This window comes from Physeter macrocephalus, unplaced genomic scaffold (assembly GCF_002837175.3).
Source record: "Physeter macrocephalus isolate SW-GA unplaced genomic scaffold, ASM283717v5 random_137, whole genome shotgun sequence".
NCBI lineage: Eukaryota > Metazoa > Chordata > Mammalia > Artiodactyla > Physeteridae > Physeter > Physeter macrocephalus.
In genome coordinates this window covers 78,291-99,052 of record NW_021145423.1, presented here as the reverse complement: position 1 = coordinate 99,052, position 20,762 = coordinate 78,291, and the positions used below count along the sequence as shown (strand labels likewise).

Here is a 20,762-nt window from a genome sequence, read left to right as displayed (position 1 = left end):
CATTTCTTTTGGGGGCGATCTCCCGGACCCGACATCCGAAGCTCCACCCTTTTGCAGAGGCCATTGAACTTAACTGTGAGCGACGGATATACATAGCCAATCAGAGTCCGATCTGCAACATAGAGTGATTCTGAAGCCACCAACCCCGCCCCGCAACATCTGAGCCGCCGGAAGTCGTAGTTTCTGAAGAGCCTCGAGTAAGGTGTCCGCCTCGGGCCCCGAGAGCCAGGGAACTGCAAATCCCGGCGGGCACAGCGCCCGAGCGCTTCCGGCTCGAACGTCCTGTCCCTTTCCCGGCCAGCGGTAGAGGGGGCACGATGAAGCGGGAGGGTGGCGCTGCGGTTCCCGAGCGGCCACGGGCGGGTGAGTGTCCTAGTGGCGTGCCGGGCCTGGGGCTCGCGCCTTGGGCCCGCGCCTTGGGCCCGCGCGGAGGGGCGGAGGGCCGGCGTGTTGGTGTCTGGGGAATGGGTCGGGCCTGGGGGGCGGGGCTGAGACGCTCCGGGGTCTCCCCCGTCAGTCCGTCTGTCTGTCAGCTGGTCCGTCACTCACTCCCTTTCTCCATTCTCTCCTTTATTCATTCTTTCTTCCTGCGTTTACTGATCGCCGCCGGGTGCCCAGCACTGTCGTAGGCGCGGGGAGACTGCGGAGAGCATGATCCCAGTTCTCCTAGGCTCTTCTCGTGCAGGGTTTGTCAACCTCGCCACTCTTGATACTTCGTGCCCATCATTCCCTGCTGTGCCTTGTAGGGTGTTGAGCAGTATCCCTGGTGTCCACCCACTAGATACCAGTAACCTCCCCCACCCCCGAGGTGACAACCAAAAATGTCTCCAGACATTTCCAAGCGTACCCCCTTTGAGAACGGGTGATCTAGAGAGGGGCGCGGGATTGACAATATCCAGACACAGTCATGAGGATTCGTGATAGGTGCTATGAAAAAAAGAAGCAAGGTATTGAGAAAGAGAGTACCGGGGGCTCCTGAATGCCTTGGGGAGGGGGCACCTACAGTGAGCATCCCATCCTGGAAAGTTACTGGAAGAGCTTTTTGGGCAGAGGTAGCAAGATGTGCAAAGGCCCAGGGTGAGGAAGCTCAGCGTACACCAGCGGGTACTGGCAACGTCGTGAGAGGTGAATTGGTGAAGACACACCAGAGCGCAGGATGGGGATTGTATTGTGCTTACAAGGGAGTCTTTTGGAGGACTCAAGCACAGGAGAGAGGGCATCAGATCTAAGTCTAGTAAAGAGCCTCTGGTTGTGAGTGGAGGATGGACTGCTGGCTTCAGTGGGGAAGTAGGAGAAGGTGAGGAGGCTGGCTTATGTGCAGAGGAGTGTGGGTTGGGGCCCTCCTCTCCTAGTTCTCACTGGGTCTGGCTGCCCGGCCCTGGTTGTCTTGAGCCAGGTCAGGGTGGTCAGCTGCGGATGAGTCTGGGGTCCTGCTAGATCGCACCCTGCTCTAGGGGGGAAGGGTTCCATCCTACTTTGCTGTGTCCCTTGCTTAGAGCTCTATGCTGCCCAGCCTGTCAGCACACCCTTCTCCCATCCCTCAGACCCCTCCCCACACTCACACAGGCGGGACCTGCCCACCCCCTGGCCTTTGCCAACTATGTGGCCTCTCTCTTCCTCATTCCTTTTCTTGGGCCTCTCCCTTCCCACACCCCTTCCCCTCTCCGTCATAAATTCCCACTTTGACTGCTCTGCGCATTCAAGTTTCTCCATGGAAACCCCAGGCCCTGTGTCTCAAAGTGCCTGCATCCTATAGCAGTACTATCTTCAGGAAGCCAGAACCTCCCTCGGGGAGAGAGCAGGGAAAAGGGCAGTCTGGCTGAAAGAGACAGGCTGGGAAGGAGCGTAGGGCCTGGCCTGCAGTGGATGTGAACCTTAGCCAGTTGGCTGGACAAAGGAACGGACAGTTTGGGAAATGGAAGAAGATGCAGTTGAAGGGCATGAGCCGCTTGGGAGGCTTCGGCAGCCCAGACATGGTAATTTGGCCGCTAGCTGGCATGGCTTGGGGAGGGGCTGGCTTACATGCAAGGTGGAGCTCCTCAGTTTGCACGCAGCAACAGAGGAAGCAGAAGGAACAGGGCTTTGGTCAGCCTTGGCCGTGACCCCTTGCTGGCTGTCTGTGTCCGGTGTGGCCTCTCGGCTTCCATTTTCAGTTCTCAGGGAGGAGTTGATGTCAGTGGAGACTTCGCTGTTAACTCACATGGCATCACTCACAGTTCCTTCCAGACTTGGGTACATCCACTCCATTTAATAGGTGAGAAATCCGAGGACCTGGCAGGCAAGTAACTTGCCCAGAGTTGCACACCTATTAAGTGGCAGAAGCAGAATTTGAACTCAGGTCTGAGTCTGGCACTTGTGGGTGCGCACCTAGGACTTCAGACCTCTGGCTCAGACCCATGAAGATGGACCCACCAACCCCTCTCAACAGATGCCTTCAGTGTCCACTGTGCACTGGCCGTGGGGCAGAAGAGGTATGGTTCCTCCCCGGAGGAGCATGGAGTCAGGTGGAGCAGGCGAAGCAGGAGGTGGGCATTGGGGGGGTGCTGACGTCACTGTGCACACCTGGCCCTTGGCCGCCCTAGGCAGGGGAAGGCGGGCTGTCTGAAAGCCTTTTGGAGGGGTGAACAATCCCAGGAGCACCTAGGGAGGGCACCCAGCGGGGAAGGAGCAGCCCAGCAGACACCAGGACTGGAGGAATGTGCCAGAGGGCTGGATCGTGAGGGCTAGACGGAGGAGTGGGCTGGGCCAGACCTCTGCCCTCCATGCTCCCGGTCACCTCCAGACCCAGATCTGGCCCAGGGACTGCGTGCCCTTCCTGACTTCTACAGGGGAGCAAGAAGGAGGAAGCCCAGGAGACAGAAGCCACGCAGGGAGTGATGAGAAAACGGCCAAGGGAGCCTGGAGGTGCAGACTGGGCCCAGGCACTGCTGGCCACTTGGCTCTTGGGCGAAGGCCCAGGGCCTGTTTCCATGAGTTTAGACCCACTAATTTAGGGACATGCTTCCCAGTTCCGCCCCTGCAGTCGAAGCTAGGATGGGCACTGAAGTGGAGGGAAGGTGTGGACAGGAAAAAGTGGCCCTGCAGCCGGACACTGAGATAGGGGGATGAATGCCACCTGTTCCCAGAACATTCTCTCCCTGCTCTGGATCTGGCCAACCCCTTACTCCAGGAAGCCCTCTGGATGTCCCCCAGGCTGGGCCAGGTTCCCACCTCATACATGGCCATCAGATGTGGGAAAAAAAGGATGGGGAGATGAGACTGGCCCCAAGGGCCCTGGGGAAGGGAAGCCATTCCCATTGCCAAGTGGGGGTTAAGGCCAGGCCACAGAGCAGGAGAGACTCCCTCCCTCTAGCACAGGGGGCCAGGGAGGCTGGAGAGGCTGGACCTGGACAGGAAAGGCCAGGAGGCTGGGTGGAGGGTGCAAGGGGGCAGAGCCCTTGGGAGGGGAGGTCACAGCAGGTGTCTAGGCAGGCAGCTTTGAAACCTCTGGGGAGTCCGGGCTGTGGATACCGAGGGAAAGATAGCAAGGTGAGGGCAAAGGTCTGGGCTGAGTGCTGGGAGGGAAGGGAGGCCGAGCAGACCTCAGATCAGGGCCTGCTGAGTGGGTTCCCAGCATCACACCCTTCCTGTTTGGGATGGAAAAGGCATATGAAGGGGACTCCAGGAAACAGCCAGGGGAAGTGTGTGTGGCTTTGCTATGGCAACCAGGCCTGTGTCTATAGGATTTGGCAGCCTGGCCTGGGCTTGGGCCTGGGGGCCTGGAGGCCCAGGGAGGGGCTTACTGGGGGGCTGTGCGGTCTGCAGGTGATGCCAGGGGCTGCACCTGGAGCTCTGGCCACAGTCCAGCCAGCTGGCCACCCACGGTGCCGTGGCAGGAAGGGCCGAGGTTTCCCGAGCCACCCACACTCCTCCCTGGGGCAGTCGGTGCCAAATGTGTGGCCTGACGACATTTATAGGGCAGTCCACCCCCTTGCTGGCTCAGCATGTGCTGTTCAGGGAACCCCACCACATTTGCTGCCTAGGGCTATCAGAGAAGCTGCCTTGAGGGGGGGCTCGGCCTCGTCTGGCTACCCCACTGCCCCCAGCTCTGGCGTGGCCAGCCTAGGCTGCCACTCCACTGGCTGCCAGCCACGGGACCATGCCTAACCCATACCCCTCTGGGTACTTCCTAAGGGAAAGGGGGGTCATGTCCCACAGTCCTGAGGGTGAGGCCCCAGAAGATCCCTTTGGGCTCCCTCTAGGGGACAGGCTGAGGAGGGGCCCCGATGGAGCTGGCCTGCCCTCCTGCGCAGGCTGCTCAGAGAAGGGGGCTGGTGAGGGGCTTTCCTGAAGAGGGGCTGTGGTGGAGAAGTGCAGGGGCTGGGGCGTTCTGGGCAGATCTCTGGTTCCTCACTGGGCGGTGAGTGCACCCCAGGCCCCAGGAGCCCCTTAGACATGGATGTGGTTGGACAAAGACCCCTGGGTCTTGACCCCTGGCTCAGGCGAGGCAGGGGATGGGCTGCTCCTGCACGGACCCTAAGCGTCCGTAGGTCCCACTCTCCCATCAGCCTTATCCAATGTGGACAGCCCCATTTCCATCAGGACCTGGGGGCTTTTCTCTTTCTGGGATAGAATCCCTGAGTCCCTCCCCTGGGCTCTGCTGAGGCACCTGGGAACAGGAGGTGTGGGGAGTGGGGAAGGACTGAGGGGAAGCCCTTTCTCGCCCTCCCCAACCCCAGGTCTCCCTAGTCGGCCCATCCCACGGCTTTTCCCAGTTTGAGAGAGGCCAGGCTCTGGGTTGGCTGAGGATTCTTGCTCTAGTTGACAACTTCCTGCCTGCCTAAGAGCCTCAAGCTGACTGTGGGGTGGGGAAGAGACCTCCTCCCCTGGGGGGCCGGGGCACACCCCCAGGACGGCTGGGCCCAGCCTCCCTGTAGCCCCAGCCAAGGGAGTGCTGCATGTGCTGTTGCGTTTCTGGGGTTTTGGCCTCCAGAGCCAGAGGATACTGGGGAAGACTATTATTGCGAAATGCAGCCCCCAGGGACCAGCCTGAGGGCAGGCCGAGGGCATCTTGCTCAATTCCGAGATGCTCTGGATGCAATCTCTGGTTCTGGTTCCGGGTGGGCGGGACGAGCAGGGTCTTCCCCCCACCCCCCTGTCCAGGGCTGGGGCTGCACACTGAACCCTGTGAACCGGGGAAATGGTTCCCTTCCTCCTTCCCTCACTCAGCTTGGTTCACGGGCCAGTCTTGTACGTCCCCTACCGGGTCCTGTGTCATCGCTGAGGGCCTGACCGCTATTGGCTGTCTGCAGACTTTCCGGCCCGATTTGCATGTTGCCCTGCGGGCCCTGCATGCCTTTCTGTTTACTTCACTTCAGAGTGCAGGACAGCCAGACGCCAGCTCTCCCAGGCTGCAGCAACAGGCACTTGGGCACCCGGCACTGAAGAGGGGCGGGCAGCGGGCTGGCTGAGGTCCTGGGGGAGCACCTGCTGTGGTCCTGGCCACCCGGACCGTGGGTGCCGCTTGCTGGAGCCAGCAGCTGGCTTCTTGGCCCTGGGAGCTTGCACTGGAAGGAGCAGATGGATTGCAAAATCCAGGTCAGTGTCAGCCAGTGGCCTCCCTGTGACACCCCCTACTTCCGCCCCCGTGGTGCTAAGTCTGGAGCCAACCCTGGGTTTCCCCAAAGGGCGGAGCTTTTCATGCTGATGCAATGAGTCTTGGAGCTCCCACTCTCCACTGTCTGGGCCTCACCTGGGCCTCACCGCAGCCAGAGTGTCCTTACCCCAGGCAGGGCGGCCCCCAAGACTTCCTGCTTAGCATGCAGACTCACAGCGGGGCTGGAGGTGGGCTTCTGGACAAGCCCCTTTCACCCCTCTGCCTGAGGGCCTGGCGCTGCCCACTCTCAGGAGCCCTCGTCTCTCCCCTGAGAGGACAAGCCACCAGACAGCCTGGGCTGGGGCAGCCAGGCCCCTCGAGTCACAGCAGGGAGAGTGGTGGGCAGGACGGGGGGGCTTTGGCCAAGCTCTCAGGATCCCCTATCTAGCCAGACCCATAGGGGCTCAGAGCCCTGCGGGGGTGGTGCCTCATGGCAGTGCCAACTGCAGGGGCCAAGAGCCGCCCTGTCAATGCCTGAGTCTCAAAGTTCGGGAGGGTGGCGTGCAGGTGGCATTTGAAGGGGTGGGCAGCTTGGGAGCACAGTGCAGAGGGCGGGGTATGCTTGAGAGCCCCCCCCGCCGCAGACCTGCAGGCCGGGTTGGGGGACCATTGGGTGGGCCCCACGTCACACTGCTTGGCCATGGGGGGGTGGGGCGTGGATGTCGCTAGATGGTCCAGGTCAGGAGAACCTGGTGTGGAAGGTGCCAGAACCAGCTGGACTGTACAGTTGCTCTCTGCTGGCCTCACAGTAGGGGGCAGAGACCATCTCCCGCCTTCTCCCACAGTGTGGGGGGCTTAGCAGCCCTTCTCCCCTGGAGCCTCACAGTCCTGCAGGACTCCAGAGCACAGGGTGGGCCCCTGCCTGCCACGCGGCCCCAGGAGCAAGATGAGACTGACCTCCTAGAGCAGTTCCTGATGCTGGTCTGATGGCTGGGCCGGGTGCCAGGCAATGAGCCCACAGTCCAGGGGATGCTGCTGGGGGTCTCCTGAGGTGGAGAGCTCAAGTGGGCCTGTTGACAGCAGTCCTGAGCGTGTGGCCTTCCTCCCCGTGGGGAGCTTGGCTTCAAGCCGCTGGTCTCGTGGCTCTCAACACAGCTGACCGCTGCAGGGGGAGACTGTGCTCCTGGCTACAGACTGTTGAGGGTCCTGACATGGGGAAGACCGCTCCCAGGGGGTGCCTGCTGATAGGGCCACCACAGGGTGGGCGCTGTCTCGGGAATGGAGCAGCTCTCCCTGGGGTCCCATCCTAGTGTGAGCTGCTGACTGGGTCTCCTTTTCTTTCTAATCTCTTCCTACTCTGTGGGTACACCTGGGCCTGGCCAGCTCTCTCAGGGCCCATCTAGCCCCTCTCTTCTTGGGTGGGAGTCACCAGAGACCTGGGATGATTCCCACTGTGCCTTCTCCCTGACACCCCAGCCCTTGAGACTGGGTCACACTGGGGTACCCTTTGTTCCTGGAGTGGGTGACCTGCACAAGGTCAAGAGTCGGAGCTCTTCGCTCCTCCCCCGCCCGAAGGGGCTTTCTGCATGTGATGAGGCTGGTGAGGGGCTGGGCTCCAGGTACGTCCCCCACAGGTTCTCTGCGGGCATGGCCAGCATCCCCGACATCCTGCAGACCAGGCGGCTTCGGCCTGACCACACCTGCCCCGGCAGGAAACAGGCCTGTGGCTTTGTCCTGCTGTGTATACCCAGCCTTGGCCCCAGGGACATTCAGACCTCGGACCCAGAGGAGCAGACAGAGCAGGGGTGAGGGGCTCTCCAGCTCTGGGGTGGAGCTGGTGGGCTTTTCCAAAGAGCTAAGCCTTAAAGCAAGGTAGAACTGAATGTCAGCTGCCTGCTTGCACCCAGGGTCTCCTTTCCTCTGGCCTGTGCACAGCTGGGACGGGAGGGAGGGGAAGGGACTTTGCCCGCATGGACCTGCCCTTGTTGGGATTGGTGGTGGAGAGAGACTGAAGCGTGCCCTGTGGTGGACTGGCCAGAGGGGGCCTGCCTCTGTGGAGCGGCCCCACCAACCGACAGGGGCTTGGCCACCATCTCCAAAGCCCTTCATTTGTGCTCCACCCATAGGGGACGCTGCCCGAGGACCTTAGATGCCTCTCTAGAGCATGAGCTCGGGCAAGAGCGCCCGCTACAACCGCTTCTCCGGGGGGCCTAGCAACCTTCCTACCCCAGACGCCGCCACCGGGGTAAGGGGGACAGACACCCTCGGGGAAGGGTCTGCCTCTGTGCACACCCCACATACCCAGGGCCCCAGAAAAGCTTCCAGAGCAGTCCTCTGCCTACCTGGAGGTCCCTTGGGTGGGCCATGCCGTGTGTGTGGTTGGCATGTCTGAGTATATGCACGCTTGTGGACTCGTTAGTGGGAAAGCATGTCAGCTCATGTCCACGTGTGTGTCCACATCCTCGCTGGGGTCAAGGCCAAGTCTCATCTGTTCTCTCTCCAGACCAGAATGGAAACGACCTTCGGGCCCGCCTTTTCGGCTGTCACCACCATCACAAAAGGTGAGCCTGTGAGCCCAGGCCAACCTGGGCTGGGCAGGAGTCCCCCATCCTGCTCCCTCCTGTTCCACTGCCGCATCCTCCTCCCACACCCCCATATCCTCCTGCACCTGCCTCCTGGGGCCTCGCCTGCTGCCTCTCTGGCGTGGGCTGCCCGACTTCTCCGGCACCACTTTGCACACCTGTCCTTTATCAAGTGACCCCTGACTCATCCCACCCAGGCTTCTAGCAGGCTCTGAAAGGTCAGGACTGGGGACCAGGCTGGGCATGGGGAGGTGATAAGAAGTACTCACGGGATCCCTTCCCGAGTCTGGTCCCATGGTTGAGCCCTCAGCACTGTGTGTTCTGGGAGGCGGTGAGGAACTAGACCATGAGGGCACAGCTTCCTTCCCGAAGACATGAGGGCATGGTGCCCCTCCTGTCAGGACCGGTGCTTCTGGGGAGCAGTGTGTGTTCTTTTGTCTTTTCAGGACTCTGCCCCTCTAGGAGAACACCAGCTGCTAATTAGTTTTTAATTGCTTTTCCACGGTATCTTCTGGATACACTTTTCGGCGGGGTCACCAGGCCACCGTGGACATCTGCTCACACAGGCTCCTTTTTACTGCTGGGTGACCCCCTCGGGGGCTGTGAAAGAGCCCTGTGTTTTTCTTAGATGTTCTTTTCTGAGGAAAAAGCAAATATACATACCCCCTAATTGCATCACCCGAGTAATTGTTCTTTAATTTCTGATCTACTGTTAGAAACCATGTAGCACCCTGTCGTGTCAGTCAAAAGCTCCCGGGCAGAAAGTAATGGGGGCCTGTCTTGCCCGTGGCCAACCCAGCAACTCCCTCAGTGTCAGGGATGGTCAGTGCCAGTGACCAGGCATGAACAGTTGCCTCGCCCAGCCCCTCTCATTATAGACAGAGAAACTGAGGCCCAGTCACAGGGCAGCCATTTGAAGCCTGGATCATGAACCAGGCCTTTGGGGCTGGTTGTTGTGACATCTGGCCCTGGCTGGGGCCTGAGACCAGTGTTGGCCATTGTAGGCTTCTGGCTACTGCCTTCAGGGCCTGTGAGGCTGGCTCCTGTTCCCACATGGACCCCTGACCAGTGCCTTCTCTGGGCAGCCGGGGTGATGTGCAGGAGGATGAGGGCCATGCCTTCAGCAGTCTTCCCTGTAGGAGGCCAAGAGGGCCTGTGGCCAGTTCCTGATTCTGGCCGCACCAGGGGAGGAGGTGGGCAGAGAGGAGACCTAGACCACCAGGCTGCCATCCTGGCCCCACCACGTACCAGCTGAGGGGCCTCGGACCTCTCTGCCTGTGGGTGGCAGGGCTGGGGCTGGGAGCTTCTGGGCTTAGCGCTGGGACTGTCCAGGGCAGGCTGAGCCCTGCGGGTGAGCTGCAGGCACTGGTTAGACCTGGGGAGGCAACCACAACCCCCAGCCCAGCCTCCGCCCCTGCCTGGCCCATCTGTGAAGGAGCCCACTGCCTGCCACGGTGGTCAGGCCTCCCCACACGGCCCCGCTCGCAGCATCTCAGCCCTCTTTTCTTCACAGCCGATGGGACCAGCACATACAAACAGCACCGCAGGACGCCCTCTTCCTCCAGCTCCCTCGCCTACTCCCCGCGGGATGAGGAGGACAGCATGGTAGGTCTGCGCCTCGCTCCCCCCTCCCCACCCCTCCAGATCCTGCCTCCCACCTTGCCCTCCCTCCAGGTGCCCAGGGCCCAGGAGCTGAAGGTGGAGGCTCAGCTGCGAGCTCAGGTCTGAGGGTGAAGCGAGCTGGTGTCGGGCCCAGCATGTCCGACACCCTGAGGCCTGAGCACCCATGGCTGGGTTTCTAGAGAGAGGCACTGGTGAGGGTGGCTGAGCCAGAGAGTATGGTGCCTGCAGGCTGAGAGGAGGCAAGTTTGGCTCCATCTTGTGGGGGTGGGAGCCACAGAAGGTTCATTCGGGAGGGTATCAAGATCAGATCCCCATTTTTTTTTTTTAATTTTTTTTTGGCTGCGTTGGGTCTTCATTGCTGCACGTGGGCTTTAGTTGTGGCGAGTGGGGGCTACTCTTCTTTGTGGTGCGCAGGCTTCTCATTGCAGTGGCTTCTCTTGTTGCGGAGCACGGGCTCTAGGGCATGCAGGCTTCAGTAGTTGTGGCTCACGGGCTCTAGGGTGCAGGCTCAGTAGTTGTGGTGCACGGGCTTAGTTGCTCCACGGCATGTGGGATCTTCCCGGACCAGGGCTCGAACCTGTGTCCCCTGCATTGGCAGGCAGATTCTTAACCTGCACCACCAGGGAAGTTCCCAGATCCCCATTTTTAAAGCTTCCTCTGTTGCTGAGCAGAGGATGAATGGGTGGGTTGCCGGGTAGAGGCAGAGGCCCCGAGTCTGGGGTTCCTAACGAGGGAGACAGGGTTCAGCAGGTGGGGAAAGATGGACAGGCCCAGGCTGGGGTCAGTGAGGAAGGGCTTCGGGTCAGAGTTGGAGCTGGCTGTCGGTGCCCAGGCCGTGTGGCCAGGGTCACAGTGGCCATTCCCTGTTTGTCGGTCCTCGCCCGGCTCTGGGACTGCTGCGGGAAGCGAAGGCTGGCCCAGCTGGTGGGGGTGGGACGCGAGCACCCTCCCACTGCCACTCACCTCTCCTGTGCCTGCTTTCTGCTTTCCCTCAGAGCCCCCGATGGCCCCCGGCTAGTGCTCCAGCCCTTCTAGCCTCCCAGCACCAAAGGCTTCTCCTCATGCTGGGCAGCCAGACCTTTGTTTCCTATTTAATAGGGAGAAAAAAAGTATTTTTTTTTTTTTTGTGGTACGCGGGCCTCTCACTGTTGTGGCCTCTCCTGTTGCGGAGCACAGGCTCCGGACGCGCAGGCTCAGCGGCCATGGCTCATAGGCCCAGCCGCTCCACGGCATGTGGGGTCTTCCTGGACCGGGGCATGAACCTGCATCACCTGCATCGGCAGGCAGACTCTCAACCACTGCGCCACCAGGGAAGCCCAAAAAGTATTTTTAATTATTCAAACAAACACATTTGTGTGCCCAGCACTGCACTAGGCCCTCCCTAAGCACGAGCTCCCCCTCCCTTGGGCTCTGCCTGCCTCGGTCTCCGGGACCTGTGACCTGCCCATGGAGTGAGTCTGGGAACAGAAGGCTCGCCTGCCCAGCTGGGCCTTGAAGGAAGTGAATTCCCCATGCCTATGGTTTCTGGAATCCTTGGGTTTTGGTGGCTCTAAGGAGGTAGGCGTGTGCTGTGAGGGCCCTGAGCCGCGGCCACCTGGGCGCCATCTCTGTTGGATGTTCGGCCCCCACAGGCTGCCCCCTCTGTTTGCCCTGGGGAGCCGGGCCTTCTCCCAGGCCCTGTACTTTAGGGCCAGCTACCCTGCCCCCAGCCCAGGCCTGGCAGCCACAGACCCTTTACTCAGGAGGAATGGGAGCCCCGCAAGGGGCAGGTGGGTAGGGGGGCAGGGGGCTAGGGGGGCAGGGGAGAACAGAGCCAGGCCGGGCCCCATATGCTTAGCCCAGATGCTGTCTGGACCTGCTCTCACCCTCTGGTTTCCATCGCTGCCCTGGGGATAATTTGACTCACTTTTTCTGATTTCCCCTCTTGTTCCTCATGTGGCGATTCCATGCAAACATGCCACTTGAGATGCTGTGATGGGAGGTGGGCGCTGCCCTGGTGAGGGAGGTCCCTGTCTGCAGGCATGCTGGGGACACTGATCTCTGCTGCACCTGCTCGGGGAAGCCGGGCCCTGGAACTGCCCGGCCAGCCTGCCTCTGCCCGCGGTGGGTCCCACACCCCGGGCTGGCGGGGAGGGGATCATTCCAACAGTCCCCATACCCACAGAGGCTCAGACAGAGGCAGCCAGGTCCCAGAGTGGCTGGGACCTAGAGGGGGCAGGTGGGCTGGGCGTGGTGGCAGGAGGTTTATGGCTCATGAATGAAGCTTCGGGGCAGGAGGGGAAGAGCATGGGGAGCGATTGCTCTTGGAGTATCTCTTCTGGAGGGTTCCAGGCCCAGAGGGGAGGAAGGGACAGTACCCCTTGCCCTGGCACTCCCCCAGATCTGTGTTTCTGGTGGCTCAGGCAGAGATGAGTACCCGCGGCCCCCCTCCTGCTCTCAGAAGCTTGGTTGGGGTTTGGTGGGGGTGTCCCCGCCTCCCCCCAGGGAGCCTCACTGGCCTGGGCTAGTGTCCCCGGCCAGGACGGCCAGGCGGGTGGCTGAGCCCGGCGGGCACCTGGAGCCCTGCAGCTTCCCGCGGCCAGCCTTCCACCCCCTTCCCTCCAGCAGTCTGGGGGCCTGGCCACCCCCGCCCCGGGATTGGCTGGTGGAGGTGTCCCCTTTGCGGCCTACATTCCCTCACGGGAAGCAGGAAGCAGGCCGAGCGTGTCCTCGTAGAATTGAATAGCAGGAAGTCTCTCCATTTACACAAAGAAAGTTGGCAGATGTGAGCAGGCGTCCCAACCACAGGGCCGGGACTGCCAGGCAGGCGGGGCCTGGGCGTCACACTGGCTCCCCGCACACACGGGCCGTGGGCTAAGTGGGCGCCCACTGGGACGGGGTTCCGAGCCCGGCCCTCCTGCCAGCTGACGGCCGCCTGTCTGCCCGCAGCCCCCCATCAGCACCCCACGCCGCTCTGACTCGGCCATCTCCGTCCGCTCCCTGCACTCGGAGTCCAGCATGTCCCTGCGCTCCACGTTCTCGCTGCCCGAGGAGGAGGAGGAGCCGGTAGGTGTGGCCGGGAAGCCTCGGTGCAGACTCCAAGGGACCCTCCCCATCCTGGGGCGGTGGGGGCACCTTCCCCTCAGGTCCTGATCGGGGCCCCTGATCTGCACGGGTCCACGTCAGGGACTCGGGGGGCTGGGCTGGGTCCCCCAGGCACATTCTTCTCACTCCCCACCCCAGGGGCTGCCCAGGCATCAGCTTTGGGAATGAAAGGCTGGTCCCATGTGGGGCCCTTTCTAGTCTCTGTCCCAGGGAGAGGGTAGGTGTCATGGGGTGAGGGCATGGCTGGAGGGGTGCTTCCTGCTCAGGTCTACTGGGGCTCAGGCCCAGCCCTAGGCTTCAGCGGACTCCTCCTCTCAGGACACACCCTGGCCGAGGTGCTTCCACCCCAAGAGGGCAGCCCAGGCCCGCAGGGGAAGGGGCTGGGTGCCCTGGATGCCCGCACCCATGTCAGCAGTCCCAGGCCCCACCCTCACCCAGCCCTGCCTGTTCTAGGAGCCGCTGGTGTTTGCCGAGCAGCCCTCGGTGAAGCTTTGCTGCCAGCTCTGCTGCAGTGTGTTCAAGGACCCTGTGATCACCACGTGTGGGGTGAGCCTGCTCCTCCCTGACCTGTGCATCACCATGAGTCCCCTTTCATGGGGAGCCTTGGCCTCGCTCACAGGCCTGGTTTGGCCACCCAGCAGGTGCCCTTTGCAGTGGGCACGGGGTGGGGGCAGCTCTGTGGCCACACCCCAATCCGCCCGGTATCTCCACAGCACACCTTCTGTCGAAGATGCGCCTTGAAGTCAGGTAAGGCCCTCTCAGCCTAGGCTCGGCCACCTTTATTCCCCAGCGGCGGGGAGGTCCCTCCAGGGAGGTCCGGCCTGGGCCCAGCACTGATGGAGACCCTGGCTGCACAGCCACTTCTCCCTAGTTCTCCTGCGGCAGTGGTTCCTGGGTGACTGCTCGGGCCAGGTTCGGGCCAGGCTCAAGACCTTGACGAGCACGGCAGCTCAGAGCCCGCCCCACGGCGGGTGTGGGTGGGCCTTCTGGGCACAGCGCCCACTCTCTCGGACGCTGCCCCTGCTGTCAAGGCTGCCAGCCTCACCGTCTCAGGCCTTAGCGCTGGCCCAGGACTGGCCCTCTCCATGCTCTGTCCCCAGCTCTCTTGGCCCTGCCCCAGACTCTCGGGTCAACTGAGAGGCCTCTGCCATCACCTGCTCACCCAGTGGTCATTCTCGGTGGCCCAGCCGTGCACCCTTTCCTATTCCGGGCGCCCCAGAGGGGAAGGTAGACGGGTGGATTAGGCCCCTGACAGAGGCTCAGCCCACCCAGCTGGGGGAGCGTGTTCCAGGACTGCTGCCCACCAGGGAATGGTCTCCCACAGAGCAGCCTGGCCACAGTGCCCAGGGCAGGGCTGCCAGGGGAGATGGTGGCCGGGTGGGCTCTGGGGTCAGCATGCCCTCCCCCCCAGAGAAGTGTCCCGTGGACAATGCCAAGCTGACGGTGGTGGTGAACAACATCGCGGTGGCTGAGCAGATTGGCGAGCTCTTCATCCACTGCAGGCACGGTTGTCGGGCAGTGGGGGGCGGGAAGCCCACTGTCTTTGAGGTGGACCCCCGAGGGTGTCCCTTCACCATCAAGCTCAGCACCCGGAAGTAAGTGCCCCCCTCCATCCCCAGTCCCCACCCCCTAGGGGTACTGAGAACCGGTGCCCCTGGGGACTCAGCCCTCTGCCCCACGTCCCACCTCCCCCAGGGACCACGAGGGCAGCTGTGACTACAGGCCTGTGCGGTGCCCCAACAATCCCAGCTGCCCGCCCCTTCTCAAGATGAACTTGGAGGCACATCTCAAGGAGTGCGAGCACATCAAGTGTCCCCACTCCAAGTACGGGTGAGTGGGCGGGGGTGGGCGCACGGGGCTGCCCTGGGGTGGGGGTGGGTGGACCTGAGGTGGGGAGTGGGCCTGGGCTGGCATTCACGGTCCCTCCTTCAGCAAACCTTGGTTGAGATCCGCCTGTCTGCCGGGCTCTGGGGAGACGACCTTAGCGGGAACCACATCATCGTCTATGTAATTACAAACTGAGGTACAGGTGCTGAGGAGACCTGCGCACCATGGGAACACGGGGGACGGAGCGGTCAGGGAGCTGCGGGTGGTTGGGGAAGGCACGAGCTGAGAACGAATGCATGCGTGGGCACGAGCCGGGCAAAGACCTGGGTGAGGGCTTCCGGCAGCTGGCGGAGTTGAGAGCAGAGGGGAGTTGGGGGTGGGAGAAGAGGCAGCAGCTGGCTCTTTAGGGCGGAAGCTGGTGAGGTGGTGGAGGAGCCCTTGAAGAGCTCTGAGCAGGAGTGAAGTGACTGGATTGCTGGGTAGAAGCAGGATGGGTAGGTGGGTTGGTGGGCATGCACGTATGCAGAGGATGGTGGCTCATCAGGGCTGCAGTGGGCACAGAAGTGGGATTTGAGAGAGATTCTTGGGGTTGGGGAGGCAAAGGGAAGGGCCCAACTGGGCAGGCAGTTGAGCAGGTGGGCAGGGCAGCTGTCCTGTCCCTCCAGGTGCACGTTCATTGGAAACCAGGACACGTATGAGACGCACTTGGAGACCTGCCGCTTCGAGGGCCTGAAGGAGTTCCTGCAGCAGACGGATGACCGCTTCCACGAGATGCACGTGGCGCTGGCCCAGAAGGACCAGGAGATCGCCTTCCTGCGCTCCATGCTGGGCAAGCTCTCAGAGAAGATCGACCAGCTGGAGAAGAGCCTGGAGCTCAAGTTCGGTGAGAGCCTGGCCCAGAGGTGGCAGGGGTGCACCCCTCCTCCTGGTCCCTGACACCCTTCTTCTGGTCCCTGCTACACAGATGTCCTGGATGAAAACCAGAGCAAGCTCAGCGAGGACCTCATGGAGTTCCGGAGGGACGCGTCCATGCTGAATGTGAGCGGGCAGGGGCCAGATGCAGGGAGGTGGGGTGGGGTGGGGTGGGGGACACAAGACCATCTCTCAACTTGGGTCCCAGAAGCAGGCTTGTTCCCACTTATGATTAGGTGTCTGTGCTGGGAGGGCTGTTGCTGCATCTGCCCTGCCCTGGCAGAGCTCAGGCCTGGGGCCATGGAGGGCTGTGGAGCCCCGCCCACCCCACCCTCTGCTCTACTCTTGGCCTCACAGGACGAGCTGTCCCACATCAATGCACGGCTGAACATGGGCATCCTAGGATGTGAGTATGGGCCCGCTGCCGCTCCCGCCGCCATCCCCGAAGCCCCCTCCAGTTCTCCCATCACCAGTTCCCCCATCTCTCTGCAGCCTACGACCCGCAGCAGATCTTCAAGTGCAAAGGAACTTTTGTGGGTCACCAGGGCCCCGTCTGGTGTCTCTGTGTCTACTCAATGGGGGACCTGCTCTTCAGCGGCTCCTCTGACAAGACCATCAAGGTGGGTAGGGTCCTGCCTAGGGGCTTGGCAGCCTGGTGGGGCAGGGGTGGGCATTGCACACCAGCCTCTGCCGGCTCCAGGCCTGCCCATGGATGGGGCTTTCTCCCCTCCCCCCATGCTCACGTCATTCCTGCCATGGTGCCCCCTGCCACTGGGCTGACCCTGCTGGGACCTGCCCTGATCCTGGTCTCTGCAGGTGTGGGACACGTGTACCACCTACAAGTGCCAGAAGACGCTGGAGGGTCATGATGGCATTGTGCTGGCACTCTGCATCCAGGGGTGAGTGCAGGCACACGTGTGTCCACAGGCCACAGGGCCCATGTGGAGCCGGGGATGGGAGGTCCTGTGGACTGTGAGCTTGAGTCCGTGGCTGCACGTGTTCTAGAGTGGCTCTGCCTGCTCCTCCTGGGAGATGCCCTCGAGCTTGAGCAGGGCTGAATCATGGGTGGCAGCATGTGGGCCTTCCATCTCTGAAGCTGTACATTCACAGAGCAGAGCCTTGGCCCTGGAGAGCCTCAGGCAGCCAGAGGACAGAGGTGGGACCAGAGAGTGGAGGCAGGGACTCAGCTACTGCTGGCCGACAGCCAGAGCCCGGGGCACAGCACCACAGAGAAGCCTGCCTGGCCACCCCCTCACTCCCAGGGTGCCCCTTCTAGACCTTCCCTCCTGTCTTGTGTCATGAGGCTTCGTGTTGTGGGCGTGAGCGTGCGAGTGTGTGTGTATGAGAGAGAGATGCTGGCTCACAGGAAGCAACAGCTTGACTGCCAGCAACACTAACAGGGGTAATCACCTCCCAGCTCAGCTGTCAGATGCTTGCCAGGCAGGCATGGGGCTGGGCCTCCACTTCCAAGGTCCCCTCGCTGAGACAGGAATACTGAGGCTGGGCTCAGCAGTGATCCTGGCAATGGCCCAGGCTGCTGATTCCCAGTGGCCAGTGCTCCCCCAGCCTGGCCAGGGCATTGTTAGCGAGGGTACTGGCTTCTCGCACTGTGACGCCTCGGCTTTGCTTCTCCAGGTGCAAGCTCTACAGCGGCTCAGCCGACTGCACCATCATCGTGAGTGGGGCCGGTGGGCGGGCTGGGACCCCCAGGCTCCCTGTGCCACTGGGGCCTGGGCTCAGCCAGGGCCTAAGGCTTCCCGTCCTCCCTCCCGCCAGGTTTGGGACATCCAGAACCTGCAGAAGGTGAACACGATCCGGGCCCACGACAACCCAGTGTGCACGCTGGTCTCCTCACACAACATGCTCTTCAGCGGCTCCCTGAAGGCCATCAAGGTCAGGCAAGGTGGTGTACGTGTGTGCGGGGCGGCAGGGTGCCGGTGCCTGCCCCCCAGGCCTGCGCTCACGGCCACTCCCACAGGTATGGGACATTGTGGGCACCGAGCTGAAGCTGAAGAAGGAGCTCACCGGCCTCAACCACTGGGTGCGGGCCCTGGTGGCCGCCCAGAGCTACCTGTACAGCGGCTCCTACCAGACAATCAAGGTGCAACCTCCCTATGCCAAGCTCCATCTGCCCTGCCCCCACGCTGCCAGCGTGGGGAGACCCTCACATGCACCCTGGGTAGTGGGTGGGCTGCTGAGAGGCCCAGGGGATGAGGTGCCTGGCCTGGGACCAAGTGGCCCGCACTTGCCCATAGATCTGGGACATCCGGACCCTCGACTGCATCCACGTCCTGCAGACATCTGGCGGCAGCGTCTACTCTATTGCCGTGACGAATCACCACATTGTCTGTGGCACCTACGAGAACCTCATCCACGTAAGAGTGGATGCCAAGGGGCAGGGTCCGACTCTGGGCTCGTCTTCCCTGTCTATGTCTCTGACCTGCCTGTGCCACCCCCTCAGGTGTGGGACATTGAGTCTAAGGAGCAGGTGCGGACCCTGACAGGACACGTTGGCACTGTGTATGCCCTGGCGGTCATCTCAACGCCAGACCAGACCAAAGTCTTCAGCGCATCCTATGACCGGTCTCTCAGGGTGCGAGCTGGCCTACCAACGGTGGGAGGCTCAGGGCGGGTGCCAGGCCTGGGCAGTCCTCATGTCCCATGTGCCCCCAGGTCTGGAGTATGGACAACATGATCTGCACGCAGACTCTGCTGCGTCACCAGGGCAGTGTGACTGCGCTGGCTGTGTCCCGGGGCCGGCTCTTCTCAGGAGCTGTGGACAGCACCGTGAAGGTCAGTGCCTTGGCTCAGGCCATCCAAAGGGGCTGCATGGGGGGAGCGGGGGTGAGGGAGTTGGGATCTAGCGGCCCTGGGCAGGGGGCAGTGAAGGGCAGGTATGGACGGCAGCTGGCTCTGGGGCTGGATGGCCAAAGGGGCACCTGAAACAGAGCCTTTCCCCTGCAGGTGTGGACTTGCTAACAGAATCCAGGCCAGGTCTTGGCTTCCTCTGGGCCTGACCTAGGCCTGTCCAAGTCTGGCGAGCCACAGGGCTGGTCTTGGGGTCTCTGCCTGCCCCATGGGAACAGGCAGGCAGACTCAGCCAGGCAGACAGTGCCCTCCCTGCCCTGCGTCCAATGAGCCTCCCTCTGCTTGGCCTTGTCATCGTCACTGCCAGGACAGTGCCCAGCCCGTCTGGGTGCCAGGTACGATGCTCACCAGGCCCACCCTCCATCCCCACTCCAGATGGACTGTGGGCCTTTTTACTCACCTTTTCTACTGTTTTTAGACTGTATATAAATTTGATTACTTCCTGATTGAAATAAAAGCTGCACAGACTGTGGCTTTGAGTGGGGATGGTCCTCAGGGGGAGGAAGAGGCCATCTGAGGACACTGGGGAGCACAGGCACCAGCAGCCAGTGGGAGGGAAGCTGGGCAGGGACCACAGGAGGCTCCTGTTGACATCCCCAGGATGTACACTCTTGGTGACTTCTTCTTCCTGTCAGGAACAGGCTAGCCCCCCACTTGCCCCAATGTACATACCCCAAAAAAGTGAGCCAGGCAGCTCCATATTCTGCCGTTTATTGACAGCTGACAGTAGCTCCCTGCCCGGAACCCCCCCTCCCCACCTGCTGGCCCTGGCCTGGGCCACCCACTGAGGAGAGGCCAGGTAGCTGACCAGGCCCACCCACCTGGGGACGTGCCAGCACATGACCACTGGAAGGGGCCCCACACACCCAGGCACCACCTTGGCAGATCCCCTCAGCCCACCTGAAACACAATCGCTGGTTTTCGGCGCTTTTTTGTGTGTGTGTGTGTGTGTGTGGTATGCGGGCCTCTCACTGTTGTGGCCTCTCCCATTGTGGAGCGCAGGCTCTGGATGCACAGGCTCAGCGGCCATGGCTCACGGGCCCAGCCACTCTGCGGCATGTGGGATCTTCCCGGACCGGGGCACGAACCCGTGTCCCCTGCATTGGCAGGCGGATTCTCAACCACTGCGCCACCAGGGAAGCCCCGGCGCTTTAAAATTCTCTTTTTTGTTAAGAAATGTCAAAGTTGTGCCCAACACATGTGGATCAGCAAACACGATAGAGGAGCCCAGTCAGTACTTTTCGGAAGAGGGAGATGGAGGAAGAGAAGGCGAGAACGACCACACAACACGGCCTCAGACCATGAGCAGAGCGTCTGTGGGAACTGGAGCGGGGGTGGGCTGGCTGCGCGGGGCCAGCTCAGGGCCCCAAGGAGGGAGGGTTGGGCACACCCTCACACGCACCACACGCAACCTGGCATGCATGCCCTGCACCCACTGCTGTCACCCAACTGACGCACCCACGTTCACCACGCTGTGCACACAGCTCCCCTGAAGCCCAAGGGAGAGGCACCAGCACCCATGGGAGAGGCAGAGCCCTCCCCACTGTCTCCACGGCGTGGATGACACAGCCCAGCGGAGAGCAAGGCACATCCTTCAAGTTCTTCAGATGCAGAGAAGTTAGGAGAGAGAGCAGAGGGGAGGCCCTGGTGGAGCACAGACCCCTCCCCCAGACCCCAGCCTCCTGTTTGTGCTACTGGGCCCAGAGGTCTGGCCACTCCTGGACAGAGGGAGGGAAGGATAGACAGACAGATGGCCGGGGCCTCTAACAGCTTTTGTCTTGAGCTAGACTCCAGCGTCCTTGCAGTTGGTAAATGGTTTTCTATAGAATCAATAATATTTCTTTTTTCTTTAAATATATATTTGTTAAAGTTATAACTTTTTGTTTCTCTGGGGAAATCTGCCTTAGCTTATTCCCAATAAATTAATACTCTTCGATAGCTTATATTCAGGGAGGGGGGTACAGTGGGGCAGGGGGCCCAACCCCAGCCCCTTGTGCTGCGCTGGAGTGGCTGGCAGAGGTCCCCAATGGGCAGTTCTGTGCTGGGCATAGGCCTGTGCTCTGCCACAGATTGGGGAGGGGACTACAGCAGCTGCCCCCCTCCCGCTGCCTCCCAGGGTGGACCCAACCTGGACTCAGGGCAGGGGGTTCAGGAGTTTCCCCTCCTCCACCCACAGCGGGCAGAGCCTGGTGGTGGGTGGGCAGGTGGCCCAGCAGTTATTGCACAGGGAGCAGCAGATAAGGAAGGGCACCCACGAGGCAGCAGCATCTGCCCAGAGCCCTTGGGTCCCC

General features: G+C 61.7%; 1 protein-coding gene across 7 annotated transcripts; it reads left to right on the top strand.

The window, feature by feature from the left end:
- Positions 1-255: 255 nt before the first annotated feature.
- TRAF7 (TNF receptor associated factor 7) lies at positions 256-20,258 on the top strand. Of its 7 annotated transcripts, none has more exons than XM_028484169.2 (21): positions 256-363; positions 7,702-7,820; positions 8,079-8,136; positions 9,671-9,762; positions 12,709-12,825; positions 13,318-13,410; positions 13,578-13,611; positions 14,276-14,459; positions 14,560-14,688; positions 15,357-15,574; positions 15,656-15,729; positions 15,961-16,009; positions 16,096-16,223; positions 16,420-16,502; positions 17,239-17,278; positions 17,380-17,496; positions 17,582-17,704; positions 17,859-17,978; positions 18,065-18,196; positions 18,277-18,396; positions 18,568-20,256. In XM_028484169.2, exons 2-21 carry the CDS (start codon positions 7,740-7,742, stop codon positions 18,580-18,582), a joined length of 2,007 nt encoding a protein of 668 aa, XP_028339970.1. In that variant the 5' UTR covers positions 256-363; positions 7,702-7,739; the 3' UTR covers positions 18,583-20,256. The 7 variants fall into 7 exon arrangements, with proteins under 7 accessions (XP_028339970.1, XP_007100128.1, XP_028339971.1 ...); XM_007100066.4 differs by having other exon boundaries at positions 14,560-14,694; positions 18,568-20,255; XM_055082475.1 differs by lacking the exon at positions 256-363 and adding an exon at positions 1,961-1,976 and having other exon boundaries at positions 14,560-14,694; positions 18,568-20,255.
- The last annotated feature ends 504 nt before the right edge of the window (positions 20,259-20,762 follow it).

Coding starts and splice junctions, on each gene's coding strand:
- TRAF7 (XM_007100066.4), top strand. CDS start 7,740: ATGAGCTCGGGCAAGAGCGCCCGCTACAACCGCTTCTCCGGGGGGCCT. Junction 16,010..16,095: donor GAACATGGGCATCCTAGGAT/GTGAGTATGGGC, acceptor ATCTCTCTGCAG/CCTACGACCCGCAGCAGATC. Junction 16,503..17,238: donor CTGGCACTCTGCATCCAGGG/GTGAGTGCAGGC, acceptor TTGCTTCTCCAG/GTGCAAGCTCTACAGCGGCT.